The sequence below is a fragment of the Sparus aurata genome, chromosome 16 (genome assembly GCF_900880675.1).
Source record: "Sparus aurata chromosome 16, fSpaAur1.1, whole genome shotgun sequence".
Classification (NCBI taxonomy): Eukaryota; Metazoa; Chordata; class Actinopteri; order Spariformes; family Sparidae; genus Sparus; species Sparus aurata.
In genome coordinates, this window is record NC_044202.1 from 2,901,356 (window position 1) to 2,920,526 (window position 19,171).

At 41.1% G+C, this 19,171-nt stretch overlaps 3 protein-coding genes across 33 annotated transcripts in view; 2 read left to right on the forward strand and 1 right to left on the reverse strand.

The window, feature by feature from the left end:
- Positions 1 to 2,554: 2,554 nt before the first annotated feature.
- vps29 (VPS29 retromer complex component) lies at positions 2,555 to 7,487 on the reverse strand. 2 transcript variants are annotated; one of them, XM_030443480.1, is made up of 5 exons: positions 7,338 to 7,471; positions 6,325 to 6,336; positions 4,382 to 4,573; positions 3,688 to 3,923; positions 2,555 to 3,084 (listed from the first exon to the last, which is right to left on the reverse strand). In XM_030443480.1, exons 1-5 carry the CDS (start codon positions 7,338 to 7,340, stop codon positions 2,967 to 2,969), a joined length of 561 nt encoding a protein of 186 aa, XP_030299340.1. In that variant the 5' UTR covers positions 7,341 to 7,471; the 3' UTR covers positions 2,555 to 2,966. The 2 variants fall into 2 exon arrangements, with proteins under 2 accessions (XP_030299340.1, XP_030299341.1); XM_030443481.1 differs by lacking the exon at positions 6,325 to 6,336 and having other exon boundaries at positions 7,338 to 7,487.
- Positions 7,488 to 7,623: 136 nt separating this feature from the next.
- eif5 (eukaryotic translation initiation factor 5) lies at positions 7,624 to 14,218 on the forward strand. 3 transcript variants are annotated; one of them, XM_030443473.1, is made up of 12 exons: positions 7,624 to 7,771; positions 8,419 to 8,643; positions 10,131 to 10,410; positions 10,605 to 10,686; positions 10,919 to 11,091; positions 11,285 to 11,396; positions 11,502 to 11,632; positions 12,363 to 12,524; positions 12,634 to 12,795; positions 12,891 to 13,055; positions 13,174 to 13,314; positions 13,765 to 14,218. In XM_030443473.1, the coding sequence occupies exons 3-12, from the start codon at positions 10,339 to 10,341 to the stop codon at positions 13,861 to 13,863; spliced, it is 1,299 nt and encodes a 432-aa protein (XP_030299333.1). In that variant the 5' UTR covers positions 7,624 to 7,771; positions 8,419 to 8,643; positions 10,131 to 10,338; the 3' UTR covers positions 13,864 to 14,218. The 3 variants fall into 3 exon arrangements, with proteins under 3 accessions (XP_030299333.1, XP_030299335.1, XP_030299334.1); XM_030443475.1 differs by having other exon boundaries at positions 7,638 to 7,776; XM_030443474.1 differs by lacking the exon at positions 7,624 to 7,771 and adding an exon at positions 7,789 to 8,115.
- Positions 14,219 to 16,968: 2,750 nt separating this feature from the next.
- The window catches only part of mark3a (MAP/microtubule affinity-regulating kinase 3a), a 47,355-nt gene continuing 45,152 nt past the window's right edge, over positions 16,969 to 19,171 (forward strand). For 13 of the 28 annotated variants that reach the window (XM_030443439.1, XM_030443445.1, XM_030443443.1 and 10 more), the window contains exon 1: positions 16,972 to 17,616. In XM_030443439.1, the coding sequence (XP_030299299.1) occupies positions 17,566 to 17,616 (51 nt within the window). In that variant the 5' untranslated portion in view covers positions 16,972 to 17,565. Of the gene's footprint in view, positions 17,617 to 19,171 lie in introns of all 28 variants that reach the window. The other 15 variants (XM_030443447.1, XM_030443453.1, XM_030443458.1 and 12 more) reach the window with 4 other exon arrangements.

Genomic DNA, 19,171 nt, shown 5'->3' on the forward strand with positions numbered 1-19,171 from the left:
GCCATGCAAGGTGCCAACCAGCACATCAGGAGCAGTTAGGGGTTCAGCATCTTGCCCAAAGACACTTTGACATGCAGACCAGAGGAACTGAACCTTCTGATAACAAGACGCTGGCTCTACCTGAGCCACAGCCTTCAGCCTCCCAGCACTGTCAACTGGCCACTGAGGCACAAATCTGCCCATGTCTGTCTGTCTAACAGTATTAAAAGATGCCAGCATGAACTCCAACAATGGTTTGAAAACCAGCAGACCAGCAGCTGTGAGATCTGAACCAGAACTCCAACACGTGACGACCATAACAATCCCCAAAACCATGACAGGGAGCCCCATTCCTGAAGGTAGAACCTCTGATCACTGTGCTTTTCTTTCTAATGAAACAGTAGTAGAGCACGATACATCAGCGTGAGTCAGAGTAAGAGAAGCAGCTGTGTCAGTGTGTGAGAGTAAAATGAAACCTGACCTCCGTCTGTCCTGCAGCACTCAGCTCTGACGCCGGCTCAGAAGGAGTTTCTGTACACCATTGCAGCTTCTTCCAGCACCACACACGTCCGAAACCTCATCACACAACACTACATGAACGTGCTGCACAGGTGTGTCCGCACAGGTGAGGAAAAACATTTGTCCCTAAATGTGTTTTCACCTGCGTGCCTCTGTTGTAGTTGGTTTGTTGGTTTGTCAGAAGGATTACACAAAAACTACTGAACAGATCTCCACAAAACGTGGACTGATGACGGGTCTCAGCCCAGAATAGACCCAGTTAACTTCTGGTGCGGATCCAGATAAAGGGACAATCCAGGAATGTTGTCTCACTTCCTGTAACACTGAACACTGGGTGCTAAGTTTTAACATGTGTTTGGTTTTGGTTCTGTTTGGAGGCCGCAACCCTGAAGGAGACGACGCTGTCGGGACTTCCTTACCAGAGACTAATGAGGGGGAGAAACATCGATCTGAGGTTTCTTCTCGTGTGAAAAACATGAAGATAAACACCAGAGCAAAGAATCCTGGGAAATCATTTCTTCCCAAAATCCCCAACAGACAAACCAGGTGGGACTCAGAGTTTAACAGATATTATAGGAGAAGGAGAACATGTTTAAATTTTGTTTACTGACATCTCTCCTTGGAAAGAAAGATGAAACAGAACTCTTAACCAACTTTAATGATCCACTTTGCAGGATTTCCAACACATCAGCAACCAAACAAAGATCGATGAAGAAATCTACAACAACATCACCAGCAGTGAGAAGGAAAAGTCCAAGAAGTAAGTACTTAGATCGAGAATAAATATGTTATTGTAGCAGTCATGTCATGTTTTAGTTTCATATTTGTGTTTCTGTTTCCAGGAGTGTTGGAGGAGGAGGAAGGACTGACCGACTCTCTGAGTGACTGCCTGAGCTCGCTCTCTGTAGGAGAGTGGGATGACGACGTCCTCTCAGATTTATGACATTTCACACTCTCATTTTTATGAAACCTGAGAACAATATCGAAGAGGTTTCCTTCCCCTCTCTCTTCACCTTCCCCTCTCTCTTCACCTTCATAGCTGCAGGTCAGACTTACAAACCTGTCGTCATCTGTCAAATAGGGGATCTAAATAAAGAAGTCTTCTCTGTTTACACTTCACCATGTGTTGTACACTTTAGCGCCCTCCAGTGGCAGCAAGAGGAGAGTTTTTGTTCATTTCATTTCAAAGAAATCACGTGTTCAGTTCTTATCTCAGAGGAAAAGCATGAGCTCAACTTCTGAAAGGTTTCCTTCAGTCATTGACCTTTAAACAAATGTTATCTCCCAACATGAAATATAAATGATGTTTCAAACACTTCTTTACAATGCCGGGAATGTAATTGTTGACTAATACTGATAAATGTGTAATATAAAGTTCTCTAAAATTGTTTTGTATTTATTTCTGATCATTTCTCATGTACTGTATTTAGTCACATTCAGGACGATTCTTACACACTTTCTGACCAAACAATCACATTACACATTTTTGACATTTATTTGGCTGCTAAAACATACTTTATTTACTAATATGAAGGTCTAAATTATGTTTTAAAGACTTCTCTACAACACCAGGGAAAAAAATAGACAAATATTAGAATATGGACTTAAATAATGCAGAATAGCCCTGTAGAAAGGATCAGGGGGCTCGACTGTTGAGTGTTCATTCTGTAATACTGTTTTCCAGAGTTTCCTGCTTTTGTTTGTTTTAAAAGTGCTATATAAATAGAGTTTACGTTGATCAGTGTTTCCATAATTAACCTCAAGACGACGTCCTCAAATGTCTCTTTTTCTCTGCAACCCAGATATTCAGTTTACTGTCAGCGGAGGAAAGAAACCTGAAAATATTCTCATTTAAGAAGCTGGAATCAGAAAATATATACCTTTTTTTTCTTATAAAATGACTCAAGCCGTGTTATTGATAACCGAAATAGTTGTAAACACTTAATCGTTGCAGCTCTACTTCAGATTCACCAACGTCGATGCTGAGCTGGGAGATAAATCAGCGGTTTGCCTCGTCAAATCTTGTTTTTGTTGCTATCAAAGACAAAACAACTGCTGGAGTGAAATTAGATCTTTATTGTTGGGAAGAAATGAATGAAAAAAAGGCCGACTACATGAAGCTACAGGCCTGTTGGTTACATGTTCAGGACATGACGAGGGCGAAAATAACAAAAACCAAAAAAAAAAAAAGAAGGAAAATGGCACCAAATATTTCTTCTGATAACAAATACATGTGACATTATTGCATTCTCTACAGAAACCCAATGACAGCTTGGATACAAGCAAATGCTGATGACATATAAACAATATAATACATAGGTCTTTTTTAGAGTTAAGTTACTGAACAGTTTGTTACAGCATCAACATTGTGGTGACTGCAGGGGAGAAGCTGCTGCTGCCCCCTGGTGGAAAGGAATGAAATGAGACACTGAGCCACGTTAACTGTTCTTCCTCCTCCTCCTCCTCCTCTAAGACTTCTTGTACTCGATTCTCTCGACTTTGACGTCGTCGCCGATCAGCTGATAAACGTATGTCACCACCGTAGACGCCTGGATGTCCATTAATACAAAAGAGGGGATGATGTTGCTGTAAGGAGAGAAGACAGATGTGTTTTAGGTTGAGGGTTTTACTTCCTGCTCGTGATGACAGTCGGTCTGGTTCTACTGTTACACCTGTACGCTGGAGATCATCGCCTGCTGTGAACATCTCAATGTAAAGAAATCCACATTATAGAAATATCTCTTTACAGGAAATCAATTCATGTGCTGCTGAATTTGTGGAATGTTGTTTTTAATGCCGTCAGCAGCATCAATGAAATATCAGCTACATCCGCCGTGCTGATGAAACAGAAACAGATATCTGACTCAGCACATGAATCAAAAGTACCAGCATGGATGATGAGAGAGAAATGTGTTTTTGTCGCACTTTGCAGGAGGCAGTTACTTTAAACAAGGGCCGCAGCTAAAAAATATTTTCATAGTTGATTAATCTGTTGGATATTTTCTCAATTAATTGCTGAGTTCTTTTTAGAAAATGGTGAAAATGTTGAACTTCAAATGTCTAGTAAATACAGGAAACAGTGAAGAGGCTGGAATCAGCAATCTGACATCACTGCTCAGTTTGGATCTGGACTACAGATGACGTTAATGAGTTCTTAACTTTAAAGGCCTGTCTGGGTTTCATCAGTACCTTTCCAGTGCGGTGTAGGCTCCTGTGGCCGAGCCGGGGTTGATGTAGAACTTGTTCTCGTTCTCGAACGCCTCGAACTTGTGCGTGTGCCCGGAGATGAGGATGTCGACATCCAGCTGTCTCTGGAGCAGCGCCAGGCTGGCCATGTCGCCCCAGGGGATCACCTGGTGGCCGTGGATGAGGCCGATCTTAAACTGGCCCACTGTGACCACCTTCTGCTCCGGGTAGTTCAGGTTCTGAGGGGAAACATAAGAACATCAAGCAGTGACATCAGCTGTTATAATCATATTAAAAGGATGTCCGTTCTTTTGGCTGTTACTAAAAATTGAGAACCGGGCAGGTGAAACTCAATTTGCAAGAAGGGAGCAATTACAGTTTCACTACACTGCAATTAGTCTTCAGTAGCAGCCAGACAGCCATTTCCTTCTTCCTTGCAATTAAATATTCAGCCACATAAATTATGTGCTTAATTCAAAGCCTCTTATTAGAAATCCTGTGGACTTTGACGAACAATGTCGCACCCCAACACAGTTAAATAAGTACTGAACAAGAAGCTAAAAGCTAATTTTTGCAGCCACACTGACAGCACGGTCGATGTCACTGAATTAATGAATCCCTTACTCTAATTCAAGGTTTCTCTTTTTCTAAATGTGTTTATCAAGGCTCTAGATTCTTTCATCGAACACACGCAGACCTCGTCGAAGTCTCCTCGGACTATGTGGACGTCTCCAGCGAGAGTCTTCAGGTAGTCATAGCTCTCCTTGGTGCAGAGGTTGCCCGTGCAGAGGATGTGCTGGATCTTCCCCGGGACCAGCAGCTTCTTGAACTTGGCTGGCAGAGTGTTGCACCGGTGGGGGATGTGCAGGTCACCTAACACCAGGACCAACTGATGGCATCGCACATACACACAGACAGAGACACGTTAGTCTGACTTCAGTGAGCCTTGAGAGAGTTAGACTGTGATGTAGCTTCTGAACACTGAAAAGGGAAGCGGGCCGAAGACAGAACCCTGCAGGAGTCCACCAGAACTACTGTTCTCCTCAGTTAGTTTTCATTAGGGGTGTCACGATTTCAATTCTAAATGGAAAGATACTTCTCCTGTGTGCAGGAAGACAATCGACTGATTGGTACCAGAGGAAACTCAAACAGCATCTCAGCTGTTGGGTTTATTTTCTTTTTTAGCTATCCTTTATGGATTTGTTTGAGAAAGAGGGTTTTCTCCAGAAAGATTTCAGAAACTGAACTGCATGTAGAGCTGCACGATATTAGAAAAAAACAATATGTAAAAAAAAATTATAATTCCCTCCAGATAACTTGATTAGCTCTATTTGTAAGGAATTAATCATTCAATCAAATTAAGACTCGGTAGTCTAACAATGGTATAGTTGCATTGCTGGAAAAAAAAAAAAGTTGACATTAATTGAATCATGTAGTTGGAGAATCGTGACACCGTTACATGTTAATGTTAAATTGTCTTGTATCTTGTTTAAAACACTGTCAAGTTTTATGTTATTGCACCCGAACAACAACCTCCTCCACATTAATTCAGTACAGCGAATAAACAGGCTTCTTTCATGAAGCTCCAACTTGTAAATAAGCAGTGTTTGTGAGTAACAAGCTGAGTGTATTAAGTGTCTGAATTCAAACTGAGTGAATGTTACTCTTTCTTATATAATCCAAACAGCCCACGGTGAAAAAATATTAATTGGATCAGCTCAGATGATTTCAGACACTCAATAAACTGATTTAGGACATAGGAGCAAGATAAATATGTTTTCACACAACACATTGAGTCGATAGTAATCAAACACCAACAAAGATGAAGGTTCATACAAAACATGAAACCCAGAAGTATCTTTATAAACTTCTTCAGACAGCAGAGAGATGCTGTAAACGTTAATTGTCGTAGCTTTACGATACGACCAACATTTTAAGGTTCTTTCCTGCAGCTTGCATTAGTTCAGCTGATAAAACACAAACTGTGAATGATAAATAAAAGTTAAATGTGTGAAGTTATAGGAATATTTTTGTGACTTAACACACATGCACTGTAAAAACATTGGTCTGTTTTTAAGTAGTTTAGAGTGACTCAATGTCCTCCCTAAGAGTCCAGGTAGCGCTTCAATCTTTATATTTATTGTTACTGCATCAAAATGTTCATTCGCGAAAATAAAAAGCAGAAAACTTGGTCAGGATCTGATTTCCTCACCAAAGAATTTCTAAACTTTTGGCCAACAGGGACAGCTCATCATGTCTTAAGTGAAAAGCCTCCTTTCACAATGCCTTCCTATTCAGAAATAGGTGAGTCACTAGTACAGATTCCCAAAAAAGGGATTACTTTACATTTTGAAACACCCTCGGAACGTGATCTTAAAACCTGCCTGAGTCATTGTAGATTTATAAACTTGTCCTAGACTGTTTTGGGGAGACAGGTCAAAAATAATTTCTGTTTTACGACAACAGCAGAGAGCATCGTAGCCTGTCGGGCACCAGATCACTGAACCAGCTGCAGCTAGTTGCTCTGAAACGCAGAAACAGCAGACCTCCACGCAGCTGCGTAATCCCAATCCCATGTTAGTGTGGCAGGCAGAAGAGCGAGCAGAAAACAGGGATCCAACACAGAGCGAGGGCACTTACCCGGTGACCAGCCTGGTAGATTGGAGAGGAGCAGAGTGGGTGAGATAGGGAGAAAGGTGTGCATGGAGAGAACGGCATGAGCCATGATCAACGAAAACAAAAAGACAAGAAAGAGGTGGGACAAGAAGGGAAAACTGAAATTAGAAATTAAAAAGTGAATGGATTAAGTAGACAGATATTAATAATTCAAAAACAAAAAGAAAAGTTAAATGACAATGGGGTTTAATCGGTTGTTAATGACTGATGGTTAATGATAATAATGAAGCACATACAGAATTTGTGTGAGCAAAATCATGTGGTGAAGCAAATAAAAGTGCTGACTGGAGTTTAGATATAATCAACAAAATACAAAGAGTTAAAGTACAACTAAACCTGAAGTTTTTGCATATAGCTTGCTCCGAACTCCTGCACTACATATGCAAATTTTGAGGAAGAAGGACACAGAGAGGGTGAATGAATACATTAGTGAATAACGTGTAGTTGTAGACCTGATGTAGAGTTTAGTCTAATGTGTTGGCTAACCTCAGCTAACATTTAAAGTTACAGTTGGGGTTAATAACTGTGTGATAAACATCATTAACGCTACACAGGAAGGGTGTCACAGATAAAGTAGCTGTTAGCCTGTTAGCCCAGCTAGCTAGCTGGTTAGCAGTTTACAAAAGTACAAAAAATGTCGTGCTATCAATCAAACAGACAACAAGAATGGCAGGTGAACAAACATGAGAAACCAAAAGACCACCTTGCAAATGAAAAGAGTGACTTAAGGGGTTCATGCAGCTTGTTGAGTTGAATTTTAGGGGACTAAACTGTTCAGCTGTCATGTGATCGTTGCTCCATCTCGGAATGAAGCTTCACTACAAACCCTGAAACTGAGACCGTGGCGACGCGCTGAAACCAAGATGTCGCTCCCCTTACGTCGACAGCTAATCAAAGACAACATCATGCAAGCATAGTGTTCGAAACTTGGCCTGTAAATGTGTTAAATTATGCCCTTTTCGCCATTTCATACTCACCATCTTCTATTTTGCTGTTGCTGCTAGTCAAGTTGAGGAAGCGCCTACGCACGCACGGCGTCACGACGTCAGCCAATGAGAAGAGAGAATATCAGCGTATGCGTCGAGCTAGATATAATACTTCCGTTTGTCCTTTCAAAATAAGAAAGCGAAACTTAATATATCTATGAAAAATGGTGGAAACTCAATTAATAGCTACGATCTGTTCTGGAAGATAAGTCACATGTCAAAGAGCCGTGTAAAGAAGCTACGTGAAACCCAAAAATTCTACTATTTTAAAGGGGTTATGTACCGCACAAACAAGTACGACTCAAGCGGACGTTTAATTTCAAATCATGCTTCAGTCGGAAGTTGCTAGCCTAGCCGCATATGTTAGCTTGACGTTCGTCACTAAAAGCGACGTGAGTAGCAGTATTTCGCAGAACATTCGAGAGGTAAGGTGCGAAATATTTTCATCACATTTCCCTCGACTCATCCTGACGTGGCTTTCACATCCACGGTCGTAATTCCACATAGAAAATTCAGCTAGCTACCCAGCGGCAAGAATACGACCTAATCATATGATCTTCACCCCAACCGCGTCGACAGCGCTTTGGCTAGTAACTGCGTTAGCTGCGGGACGTCAGTTGGCTTCGCTGTAGCATCTGGGCTCCGACTATTTCCTGGACTACTAGCGTAATGAGTGACTATTTATACGACGGAGATGACTGACGGCGAGCCTGTATTTAGATGTAGAATTAGCTCTTATCGGTTTGAGGATGACAACACTTTCATGAACGTATGTTTTAGATATTTTTCACAATTGTAGGAATTTGGTGATGAAACACGTGTAATGTTAACTTTAGCTTCAGTTAGCTGGCGACCGTTACCTGCTCACTTGGTTACATAACGTTAATTACTTGTCGTAACGCGTTGTTGGGTGGTCGTGGCTTTGTTTGTTAGCTCTTTGAGCCTTTTAGGTCATACGTGACAGTATTGCCACCCACCCAGTGAGCGGTAACTGCTGTCACAGCTGATGATGCTAACGTTAGCGTTTTAGTCCGCAGTTTGTATGAATAACAATACGCTCCCTCTCCCAAAGGTCCCCAAACCCCGAGGACGTTCCAGATACGCCACCTTTCTGTCTCTGAACCTGACACCTGCACTGTTTGGACGCTTTAGGGTGTTTAACTGTGCATCTTTGAGAGGAAAAAATCATTAAGGACCCTGCTGCAATCGATACAACACCAGCACCAGCTATCGACCACCGTTCACTGCGGCTCTTGGACGATCAGCGTTGTGTTTATGTCTTTGTTTTGCGAAAACGGTAAGATTTGGGGGCGATTTCTGATCTATCTGAACTGTTTGGTGATTATGTGTGACACGTAGATTTGTTTTTATGTAAGCTACGAAGGCTGTAGTCAGCGCTGTTGGGCAATATTACGTGTTTTCTGTGCATCTGAATCAAAATGGCGTCTCCCAGTCGCCTCACTCGTGTGCAGTGGCTGTATGACGCACTCTGCACCAAGCAGTCAGCTAAGCTAGCTAGCCTCCTTCTGAAATAGACTTGACCTCTGCCCTTCTGATACACTTCAGCTCAGGACACTGTCAAACCACCTGTGAGTCATTTCATGTCGAATCACAGGGACACGGCCGAGAAAATAGCTGCTACCGACTGGCTGGTGGGTATAAAAGCCGTCAGCAGGGGGAGAGTTATTTGGCAGCTGCTAGGCCTCCTGTTTTTGACCTAATAACAAGAGAAGGCCTTATGTGACTAAAGCCAGAGGCCCTCATGTAAAACAAAGGGCTTTGACAAAAACATTTTTGTACGTATATGGCCACAAAAGCATCCAGTTTAGTGGCTGGGTTTTATTTTTCTGCTGCGGGTTTAATCTATAATGCCTGCTCCCTGTGTGATCACATGGATATTTGATGGATTTGATTTTGTCGGCTGTATTTTCTGAGCGCAGAGGCTTTAACACAATCTTTTTATGTTTATAATCTGTCTGGTAATGCAGCTTTTTATGCGTAAACATTTCTGTAGAAGGGGTGACAATGTGGAAGTCTCTGGGCTTTCTATTGCTGATTATTGTTCACCACAGCAGTCATTTTCATTATGTTGTGTGAATTGTGAACAATCAAGAGTTCAAGACCACTTTAAGTACAAAATAAATAATTATAATCATTGTCATTATGATGAATCTAGTCTACAAACTGTCAGAGACATAATTGAGGTCTTCAAATTGCTTATTTTGTCAGACCAACACTCTGAAAACCCAAATATTAAGTTAACTCTCATACAACACAAAGACAGCTGATAAATATTTACATTTGTACCAGAATAGAAGCACAAACCAGTGACAAAGTGTCAAAAGATAAATCATCAAAATGTAGCAAATATATCAAATGTTCTCCCTGAGATCCGGTACAGACTTAAAAAGTGTTGCAACACAACTATGTTTCTCAAAAAAGAAAAACTCAAGGTACTTTTTCTGGCAAAAAAAGAAAAGCCTTTATGTAATTGGCTATTTCATACATAAATTCTTAAACGTTGACGATGCCTGATAAAAGTGAGCTGAGTAGTAGAGCGGCCCTTCTTTTGGGTGTTGACAACTGAGATAACTTCATATCTATCGGGCACAGGGAAACCACATTTGGCATTCAGTGCACAGTTTGCAATTTCAAAATTGGTGACCTAAACATTTAGTTAAGATATTCACAATTCTGTCAAGTTGTCTGGAACACATATGAGGTGACGGTTCAATAATTTTCTTTATTAAATATTGATCGATCTTTGTCCCTCTCCTCTTTCAGAGCTGTTGCGCAGCCGTCGGAACCTGTGTGGTGGAAATCTAGCCTTCAAGCAAGGAGCTTGCGGCCACAGCGGCACAGCGTTTTTCATGTCAGAGACCGAGCACGCTTGCAGTCGTTTATGTCATCCCCTCTTTTCCAGACAGAAGATCCCGAAAAATCCCCAACCAAGATCCTTTTATCTTACTGATAGTGCTAACATCCAGCCAAAATGTCTGTCAACGTCAACCGCAGCGTGTCAGACCAGTTCTACCGCTACAAGATGCCCCGTCTGATTGCCAAGGTAACGGCTCGATGTGCGCGGGTCTTTAAGATTGTACATTTTCGACTTGTCTTAAATGTTGTGGAGGGAATGGCTTCATCATATTGATGCAAACCAAAGTAGCCTGAGATATCATTTATGTAGACTTTCTTCCTGTTGTAATAACATTTTGGTTTGGGTGTTGATGGTCTGTGTTCTGTCTTCATCTCATCCAGGTTGAAGGCAAAGGGAATGGAATCAAGACGGTCATTGTCAACATGGTTGATGTTGCAAAGGCACTGAACAGGCCTCCAACATGTAAGTAACACGGCAACATCTGCGAAGGAAGAAAACTCTTAAAACTCAGTGATGATGCAGAAAGGAAAATGCAACTCCAGGAATTAAAAAAAAAAAACAATCTTTGACATTTAAAGATGGTGACATTCATTAAAATCAATGATTACTACTGTTTCAGAATGAGCCGACCAGGAGGCATTCAGTTCCTTGATTTCGATGTGTTCTCTGATGCGTTTTCTGATCTTCTCCGCAGACCCGACCAAGTTTTTTGGTTGTGAACTCGGTGCTCAGACCCAGTTTGATACCAAAAACGACCGTTACATCGTCAACGGATCCCACGAGGCGAACAAGTTGCAGGACATGCTTGATGGGTTCATCAGAAAATTTGTGCTGTGTCCCGAGTGTGACAACCCTGAAACTGATCTGGTAAGTCTTTCACAGCCTTTGTCACACAGCTCCAGGGAAGCTTAACAAGCCAGTATGATAACTGACAGGTCTCATTAGGTGACGAGCACTTGTTTGCTTAACTGTATCGTAAAGCGGATATCTCTTATTTGTTTATAAGACGAGACTGAATTTGCCTTCGGGTCCAACAAGATCATGTTTGTCTTTCTTCCAGCATGTCAATCCCAAGAAACAAACCATCGGCAATTCCTGTAAGGCCTGTGGATACCGCGGCATGCTAGACACCAGACACAAACTCTGCACGTTCATTCTCAAAAACCCACCAGGTGAGATTTTTAGACGAGCAGAAATAAAGGTTCAGCTCCCTCTGGATATAAAAGGAACTCGTGCAGATTTCACCTTTTTTAATTATTATTCTTCTCCAATAACAGAGAGCACCGATAGTGGATCCGCATCTGTAAAGAAAGAGAAGGAGAAGAAGAACCGCAAGAAGGACAAGGAGAACGGCTCTGGCAGCGGAGAGGCTGGAAACCAAGATAACTTCGATGCTCCTCAGGCAGTGGTGAGTTTCCCCCGTTACCCAGTCCAGGATCATTCAGCTCTCTGTCTGTTCTATGAGCAGATGTGGAGTTTCACACAACCTGATAGTAAGTCAGGCACATGCTGTTATTTGCTCACTGTTGGAACTTTAAGAAACGTCAAACTCTCTTGTGTTTGCTGAGTTCAACGTCCGTGTGAGCAGCTGACTGTGAACTCGCTGCAAAAACAAAGATCGGCAACGTCAAAAATCAGTCCCTATCACACAGTCCAAAGCTGCTTCTGATTCTGTAGTCTATGTGGTGATAAGCCTTCATCAACCAAAAGTCGGTGTACTCTTTAAGGCTTGTAGTGCAAGATGATGCCTTATGATTACTCACACATCATCAGGAAGCTGCAGCAAATTTCTAACTGTGGACTCTTCAAAAACAAACCTGTGCAGTAGCAATAAATGATAACACTTTAGCTCGTGGGTCCAGAGGTCATTTAGAGTTTGCTTTTGCCCAAACCTTTGTAAATAACGGGTACCATACAATATCATTTATTGTCTCTGTGGGTACATTTTGAGATGCTGTGCCTGAAAGCTTCTTCCAAAGTGGTAATAATAAAAATGAAACGACATAAAGGAGCAGCACAGACTGCAGCAGTCCACAGCCACAGTGTTCACTGTATGGAAGAGCCTGCTGTAAAACCTTTCATCACCGCCACCCTTTAATTTTGTCTGACCTCACTCTGTTAATGTGTCTGTTGGGCAGGACGGAGATGACGACGATGAGGACTGGGCAGAGGAGACTACGGAGGAGGCGCAGAGGCGGCGAATGGAGGAGATCAGCGATCACGCCAAGAACCTCACGCTCAGTGAAGACCTGGAGAAACCCCTGGAAGAGAGGGTCAACCTCTTCTACAACTTTGTGAAAGTATGACTTCTTAGTGAGATTCTATTCCCAATATCTGTGTTTTGCTTGCTCCGTCTTCTAGTATTGATATTGGCTGATGGTGAAAAGTAACAACATTTTCCATTTCCAGCATAAGAAAGAGAGTGGAACCATCGACGGAGCTGATAAGGAGATCTTGGCGGAGGCGGAGCGTCTGGATGTGAAGGCCATGGGCCCCCTCATCCTCAGCGAGCTGCTCTTCAACGAGAACATCCGCGACCAGATCAAGAAGTACAAACGCCACTTCCTGCGGGTGAGTTGATCGATGCGTCACTGTAGTTCTCATCCTCATAACCGTCTCCTATACCTTCTTTATATATCATCTCATGACTTAATTCTGATTTTTAGTTCTGCCACAACAACAAGAAGGCCCAGAAGTATCTGTTGGGAGGTTTTGAGTGCGTCGTGAAGCTGCATCAAGTCCAGCTGCTGTCTCGCGTTCCCATCATCCTCAAAGACCTGTACGATGCGGACCTGCTGGAGGAAGACGTCATATTTGCCTGGGCAGAGAAGGTGTGTGTGTGTGTTGGACTAAGTAGATATGCATCACCTCCACTTCTGTGTGGAAGAAACCCGATCATCTGTATTTAATCGGAGCCGTATCAAACTGGTCTTTGTTTTCGTCCACCAGGTTTCTAAGAAGTACGTCTCTAAGGAACTTGCCAAAGAGATCCATGCCAAGGCTGCTCCTTTTGTCAAATGGCTGAAGGAGGCAGAGGAGGAGAGCGAGGGCAGCGAAGAAGAAGAGGAGGAGGAAGATGAGAACGTTGAGGTAACAGACGGCCCACTTTTCATTAAACCTCATGAGACCATTCTCGTCACAGATACAGATCTTTATTTTTTGGGAGTTAAAGGTTCTTTGAGTGCAACTTTGAGAATGTTCCTTCAGACATCTGCATCCAAATAAAAATAACACTTGAAGTCGAACGCAGCTTGACTTATTCTTTTCCCCTCAGGCGAAGTTGCGCCGCAGCTGCTTGTGTTTTTAAATATTTGAAAACTTAGTTCTCATTGTTAAATAGCATAAAGGGTTTTTATAGGAGAAACAGTCTTGGAAATCGTAGTTTTGTCTGGTGTCGGAACATAAAACCTGGACATTAAATCCCTCCAGCCTTTTAATCGAGACACTGACATCAGCTGAACTGTTCGCAGCCCTCTGTGGGCAGCGAGGCCGACGTGAAGCCGGTCGTCTTTGTTCATCACTTCTGTTGTCTGTCCTCAGGTGGTGTACTCGTCCTCTGCCCGCGAGCTCAAAATGGAGACTGTGAAACCAGACACGCCTGAAAAAGAAGAGGACGACATTGACATTGATGCGATCTGAGAGACTCGGTTAATGATGACGATGATGCTTCTCTTGTGTTGTGGCTTTGACTCACGATGCCCCCGTACCTCCTAAATGGCTGGCCTTTCCCCTCCTTTACTTACCCGCCCTCACCCCTCCGCCTCCCCCCTCTCACCCGCCCTCCTCTGCTTCGTGGCATGACTTAACATAGCGCTTTACTTGCTGCACATTAACTCTGTAATTTTTTTGAGATGAAATGAAGTCGCTTTGGGGATTTTAATCATGGGTGTCTGGGGATCATTTTGACTGCACATTTGTTGTTTTTTTTCTTTTGTTTTTTTGGTCCCTGTATTTTTCCAGTCAATAAAGAATGAATGTTTTGCTATCCACCACACTCGATTGTTTATGTTTCATGATCACTGTTATCTCTCACATGTGATGAACGACCCTGCAGTCGAGCTCAGGAACATCTGCAGATTATCTTTTTATAAACAAGTTTTAAAGTACATAAAGTTACAGATATGGGGTAAATAAAAGGGCAGTTGACACAATAATATAAGAAAGCAGGGTAAGAATAATTAAAACGCTCAAAATACAATAAAAGCAGTTATGTAAAAAGTATTTTTAAAAGATATTTCATAGAAACTGATCCAACCTGCCTGATCTCCCCCAGCAGCTTGTCCAGAGACTTGGGATTAGATATTGATAGGTGATCAGATCATTTGAAAGAAAATCTGCCAAAAATAATTTTGTAAACATTTGCTGGTTTTCTTTGTCTTCCATAATAGGAAACTGAATATTTCGGGGTTTTAGGCTGTGAAATATATAAAATACAGACCTGTGATTTGTATTTACAACAGCGCTGTTTCACTCGGAACCTGTTGGGGGCGCCAAATCACACAAAATGCCAATTTTCACATAATGTTGCTTTAATGTAGAAGCATCATTTTTACTGTTTGCTGGTTCAGCTGCAGCTCATTTTGTACAGGACTACAATTTAGCAGTATTTTCATTATGGATTGATCTACTCTTAATCCATCAAATGTGTGTAAAAAAAAATTAAAAATAATCTGAAAATATTGAGAAATGACACCTTCACAATGTTTATAATAGCACAAACCTCAATATTATCACAAATTTAGTCAAATTATTAGAAGAAAAACAAGCAAAATACTCATATTTGTGAAGCTGGAATCATGAAACCGAATTAAACAAAAAAACAATCAAAATAGTTTGTCAATTGACTAATCGGTTAATCAACTAATAATTAACTGTACATATATTTATATATATATGTTCATATTTTTTGTATCATAACATCTTAATTTGTTAAGTGTTTTGTAAAAATACAAAATTTGCAGCTTTAACTTTAACAGAAAGAATGAAAGAGGAGTTTTTCTCTTGACTTCATTTGTTTTTCTCTCTTTGATATTTTAATTCGTGAATGTTTAAAACAATACAGACTATTTTCCTCTGAAGCCGGAGAAGTTCCCACAGAGACGTTTCCTCCCGGCTGATGACGGTCCGCTCAGTACTTTGCGGTCCAATGGGACCGAGGTCAGCCGGTTTCCTCACTTCCTCCACCCGTTCAGCTGGACTCACTGACGCTGCCTTCAGGGGCCGTCGGAAATGCCAAGAATAACCTCTGAACGCAACAAACTTCATGTCTTATTTCACAAACATCACAAAATTGCACCTCAATTTTACCTCAACATGACATATTCTGTATTTTTTTACCCAGTAGAATTGCATTGATATGTATATAAAACATATATAAATCAATTTTAATACAATGTTTTTAATATGAACATCATTATCAGAGTCAGATCCCTTGTACACACAATTTGACCATAAAACTAATTCAACATTGTGTGTTGCAAACTACATAAACATCCTGTCATAATATTCATGTAATTGGTGTTTTAATGGCAGCAAGTCAGCGTGAAGTCTAGAGGCTGTTGAGGATACAATAAAAATAATGGCAATAAATCTCTACTTTGTTTATTTAAATTGATTACTGATTAAAAAAGAAAGAATGATCTCAATAATTCAGGGTTCATTAACTTCCCTCTAAAGAAATAAAAGAACAGAGCGCAGGTGTTGCACATTACAGTCTCTGTGTGTAATAATGTTTTTTAATTGTGAAGAATTATCCATAAAGTTGATTTATTTCCTCACAGAGTCTGATTAGAGCTGCAACAATAAAACGATGAGTCTGTTGGCAGGAAATTAATCTGCAGCTATTTAGAGGAATTAGTCATTAAGGCAAAATATTCTTCATCTTTATTTTATTTACAAGTAGACACACGTAGCATATCTCAAATTAAAACTGGCAGATTAATGTAGTGGAGTGAAAAGTACGATATTTGCCTCTAAAATGTACTGGAGGAAATACTCATGTGAAGTACAAGTGTGTGTACTAGTACAGTACTCGAGTAAATGTAACCTTTATCCTATCATTTTTATTTTTTAGTCGATTAAGGTTCTTTAATTGAACTAAAATATCAAAGTATTAGATCAAGTATCTCAAATTAGAGCCGTCATACGATTTAGATGAATGTAGAGGAGTAAAACGAATATTTTTTAACTCTAAAATTCACTGTAGTTGAAGTATAAATACTCAAGTGACTCGAATTTGTACTCGAGTAAATGTATTTAGTTGAATTTCACCACTGTTCTAAGGGGTGACTCTTCGTAATGAGCGTAATGATACTTCTGTCAACAAACAGGGGGCAGCATATCATCAAAGTAACCGCTAACTGCTGCTAGCTACAACTGCCACTAGCTGATTAGCTAAGTTAGCCGTGCAGCTAGAGCTCAAGGGGAGCGTTGGACTGACAAACTCCAGTAGATATCTCAACATCATGATGACCTGCATACATCAAAACGTCAAAACTGCTGCTTTGGTTGAGAATTTTAACACATTTATGAACGTTTTCAACTGAAATTCTTACATCTGGGCCTTTAAAAAATATTTTAATGGTCATTGAAGAAAATTAGTACTTATTCCTCCCACTGTAGGATATAATTTGATAGCAAAACAAGTTGGTTTGTTGTTCTGCTGATGACAAACCTCTGATGTCGGAGCCTGGGAGGGGTCCGTGAACGCAGCCTAATCCAGCCCAGCCGCTGAGTAGCCATTTTGGTCCCACCTAAAACAGACAGACCAGCTTCACTTTGGGCCGTCGGAGATGGAAGAAACCGAGTCGACGGCGAGTATTTCAGCCACCAGAACCTTTTGAATCCCTCTGAGAAACATCGACAGGTGACACTCGACGCCATGGCTTGTTTCTAAACAGAGTTGCTTAGTGGAAAAAAAGCCCGGGGCGATTTTTTTTTTTTTTTTTTTTTTTTTTGGAAGTGGCGACCGACAGCGCCTTAACCTCAGTTTAGTTAGCTTCACTGACTCCAACCAAAACGGACAGACGGACACTGATTTCCTCCGCCGGTCGAGTTTGAACGCAGGCCATGTAAATACTGAACACGGGATTATTATGCTCATTAGTGAGTGGGGTGTTTTTTTTGTCTTCCCCTCAGTCCTTTAACAGTTCAGGTGCTCGGCTCTAACACGTCCGGTCTGGTTTTTTGAAAATTGTCACGATCCATGCTGAGACTGTTTCCCCCGGAGAGAGCTGCAAAGCAAAGCAATCATTTTATTTTTCGGCTGTCGGACTGAAGGAGGCTTTGGTGGATTTTTGGAGCTCGGACGGAGACTGGTGGAAGAAGACGGACGATTAAAAGATGTCAACAAAAACTCCTTTGCCGACGGTCAACGAGAAGGTGACGGAAAGTGTAAGTATAAAAGGGTTGTTTGTTGGGATTTGTTAGCTAGCTGCACTTCGGCTCTCTGCTGTGTAATATCGTGAGATTTCTACCAGACGGAGGTGGATGTGTAACAGAAAATTGTGTCTTATTAAAGGCGTTTTGTTGCATTATTAAACTGGATGATCGCTGATTGTTTCACACGGGGGGTTCCACTTTGTTGGTAAATCGTAAACAACCATATCCTCTCCGTCCAACACGCCCTTTTAATCGTATTCACTGTCTGTTCTGGCTTTTTATAAACATATAAATTGTTATTCTTGATCCGCACGTTTGGACCTGTGTCGGTAATTAGGATGTAGACAGGATATTTAGGCCCAGCCACGAACAAAACTACAGTACTTTGCCTGCTGGCTCTGGCAGGCAACAGTAGTTTTATGTTCGGGCTCGGCATTGGCTCGCCCAGCTGTCACTCAAGGCTTTCCACCGTTCAGCTTCCAAATATGGGCTTCGTTAATCCCGCCTCCTCGTGACCAGCAGAACGTCCTGTCTGATGGAACGCTGTCAAGTGTCAAGTTGGCTGCGGTGTCGCGAGTGGAGCTTCCGGGCAGGATTTTCAAAATTAAACTAACATGCAACGCTATTTATTGTCATGTTTAAGCTTTTTAACATATAGATTATAAACTTCAGTAAAGAAGATATATTTGAAAATTGAAAAAGCATGACTTTTTCTGGTTAAAGCCAAAAACCAAACAAATAAACATCAGATCTGCTACTACAGATTATATTTACACTCTGTCACTAATTCTTTTTCATTAATTTCATCAAATTCTGCAACTGTTGTGTTCATTATCCTGTAACCGCTCTATAAATTTGAAAAGTCTGAGCAGATCGTAAAATAATGCCGGCCTTATGAAAACCTAAGGTGACATTCTCAAATGTTTTTATATTAAACTAATAAGGATATACAACACGGAAATCAGAAATCGTCACGTTTGAGAAGCTGGAACGAGATACTGTTGGTCTTTTTGCTTATTATTGATGAGAAATGAATCCACAAATCACGCAGCCCTAAATTGCATACTGAAATGATCAATACAACTTGAAGATTGATTCCAATTCCAACTAAAACTTGGTTAACTCTTAAAAAAAGCAACACATCCACACGTTTTGAGGAGCAGCAACAAGTAAAGTAGTAAAGTAAATAGTTTAGATGGATCACAGACTATTATGCATACTGCTTGAGCTGTAGATTCTTGATTATAATCCATTAGTGGTTTGGTAAAATATCAGAAAATGGTGGAAAAAGGTTGGTCAGTGATTCCCAAAGCTCAAGATGACGTCCTCAAATGTTTTGATTTTTCCACAACCCAAAGATATTCAGTTTACTGTCGTAGAACATATTGACATTTAAGAAGCTGGAACCAGAGAGTTTGGACTTTTGTTTTGAATAATTTCTTAAAAACGATGAATTCAATATCAAGCTGGTTGGCATTTCATAGTGGACATCTAGCTGATGAACAGATTCATCATTGCAGCTCTAATGGGAAAATATTTTCTCATATTTTGTTGAGTTTATAAGATA

Excerpts from the sequence above, each read along its gene's own strand:
- vps29 (XM_030443480.1), bottom strand. Across the intron at positions 3,924-4,381 it reads TCCGAGGAGACTTCGACGAG|AACCTGAACTACCCGGAGCA; the intron begins GTCTGCGTGTGT and ends GTTTCCCCTCAG. Across the intron at positions 3,085-3,687 it reads GCCTACACCGCACTGGAAAG|CAACATCATCCCCTCTTTTG; the intron begins GTACTGATGAAA and ends CTCTCCTTACAG.
- eif5 (XM_030443473.1), top strand. The coding sequence starts at position 10,339 with ATGTCTGTCAACGTCAACCGCAGCGTGTCAGACCAGTTCTACCGCTAC. Across the intron at positions 12,796-12,890 it reads ACAAACGCCACTTCCTGCGG|TTCTGCCACAACAACAAGAA; the intron begins GTGAGTTGATCG and ends TCTGATTTTTAG. Across the intron at positions 13,315-13,764 it reads AGGAAGATGAGAACGTTGAG|GTGGTGTACTCGTCCTCTGC; the intron begins GTAACAGACGGC and ends GTCTGTCCTCAG.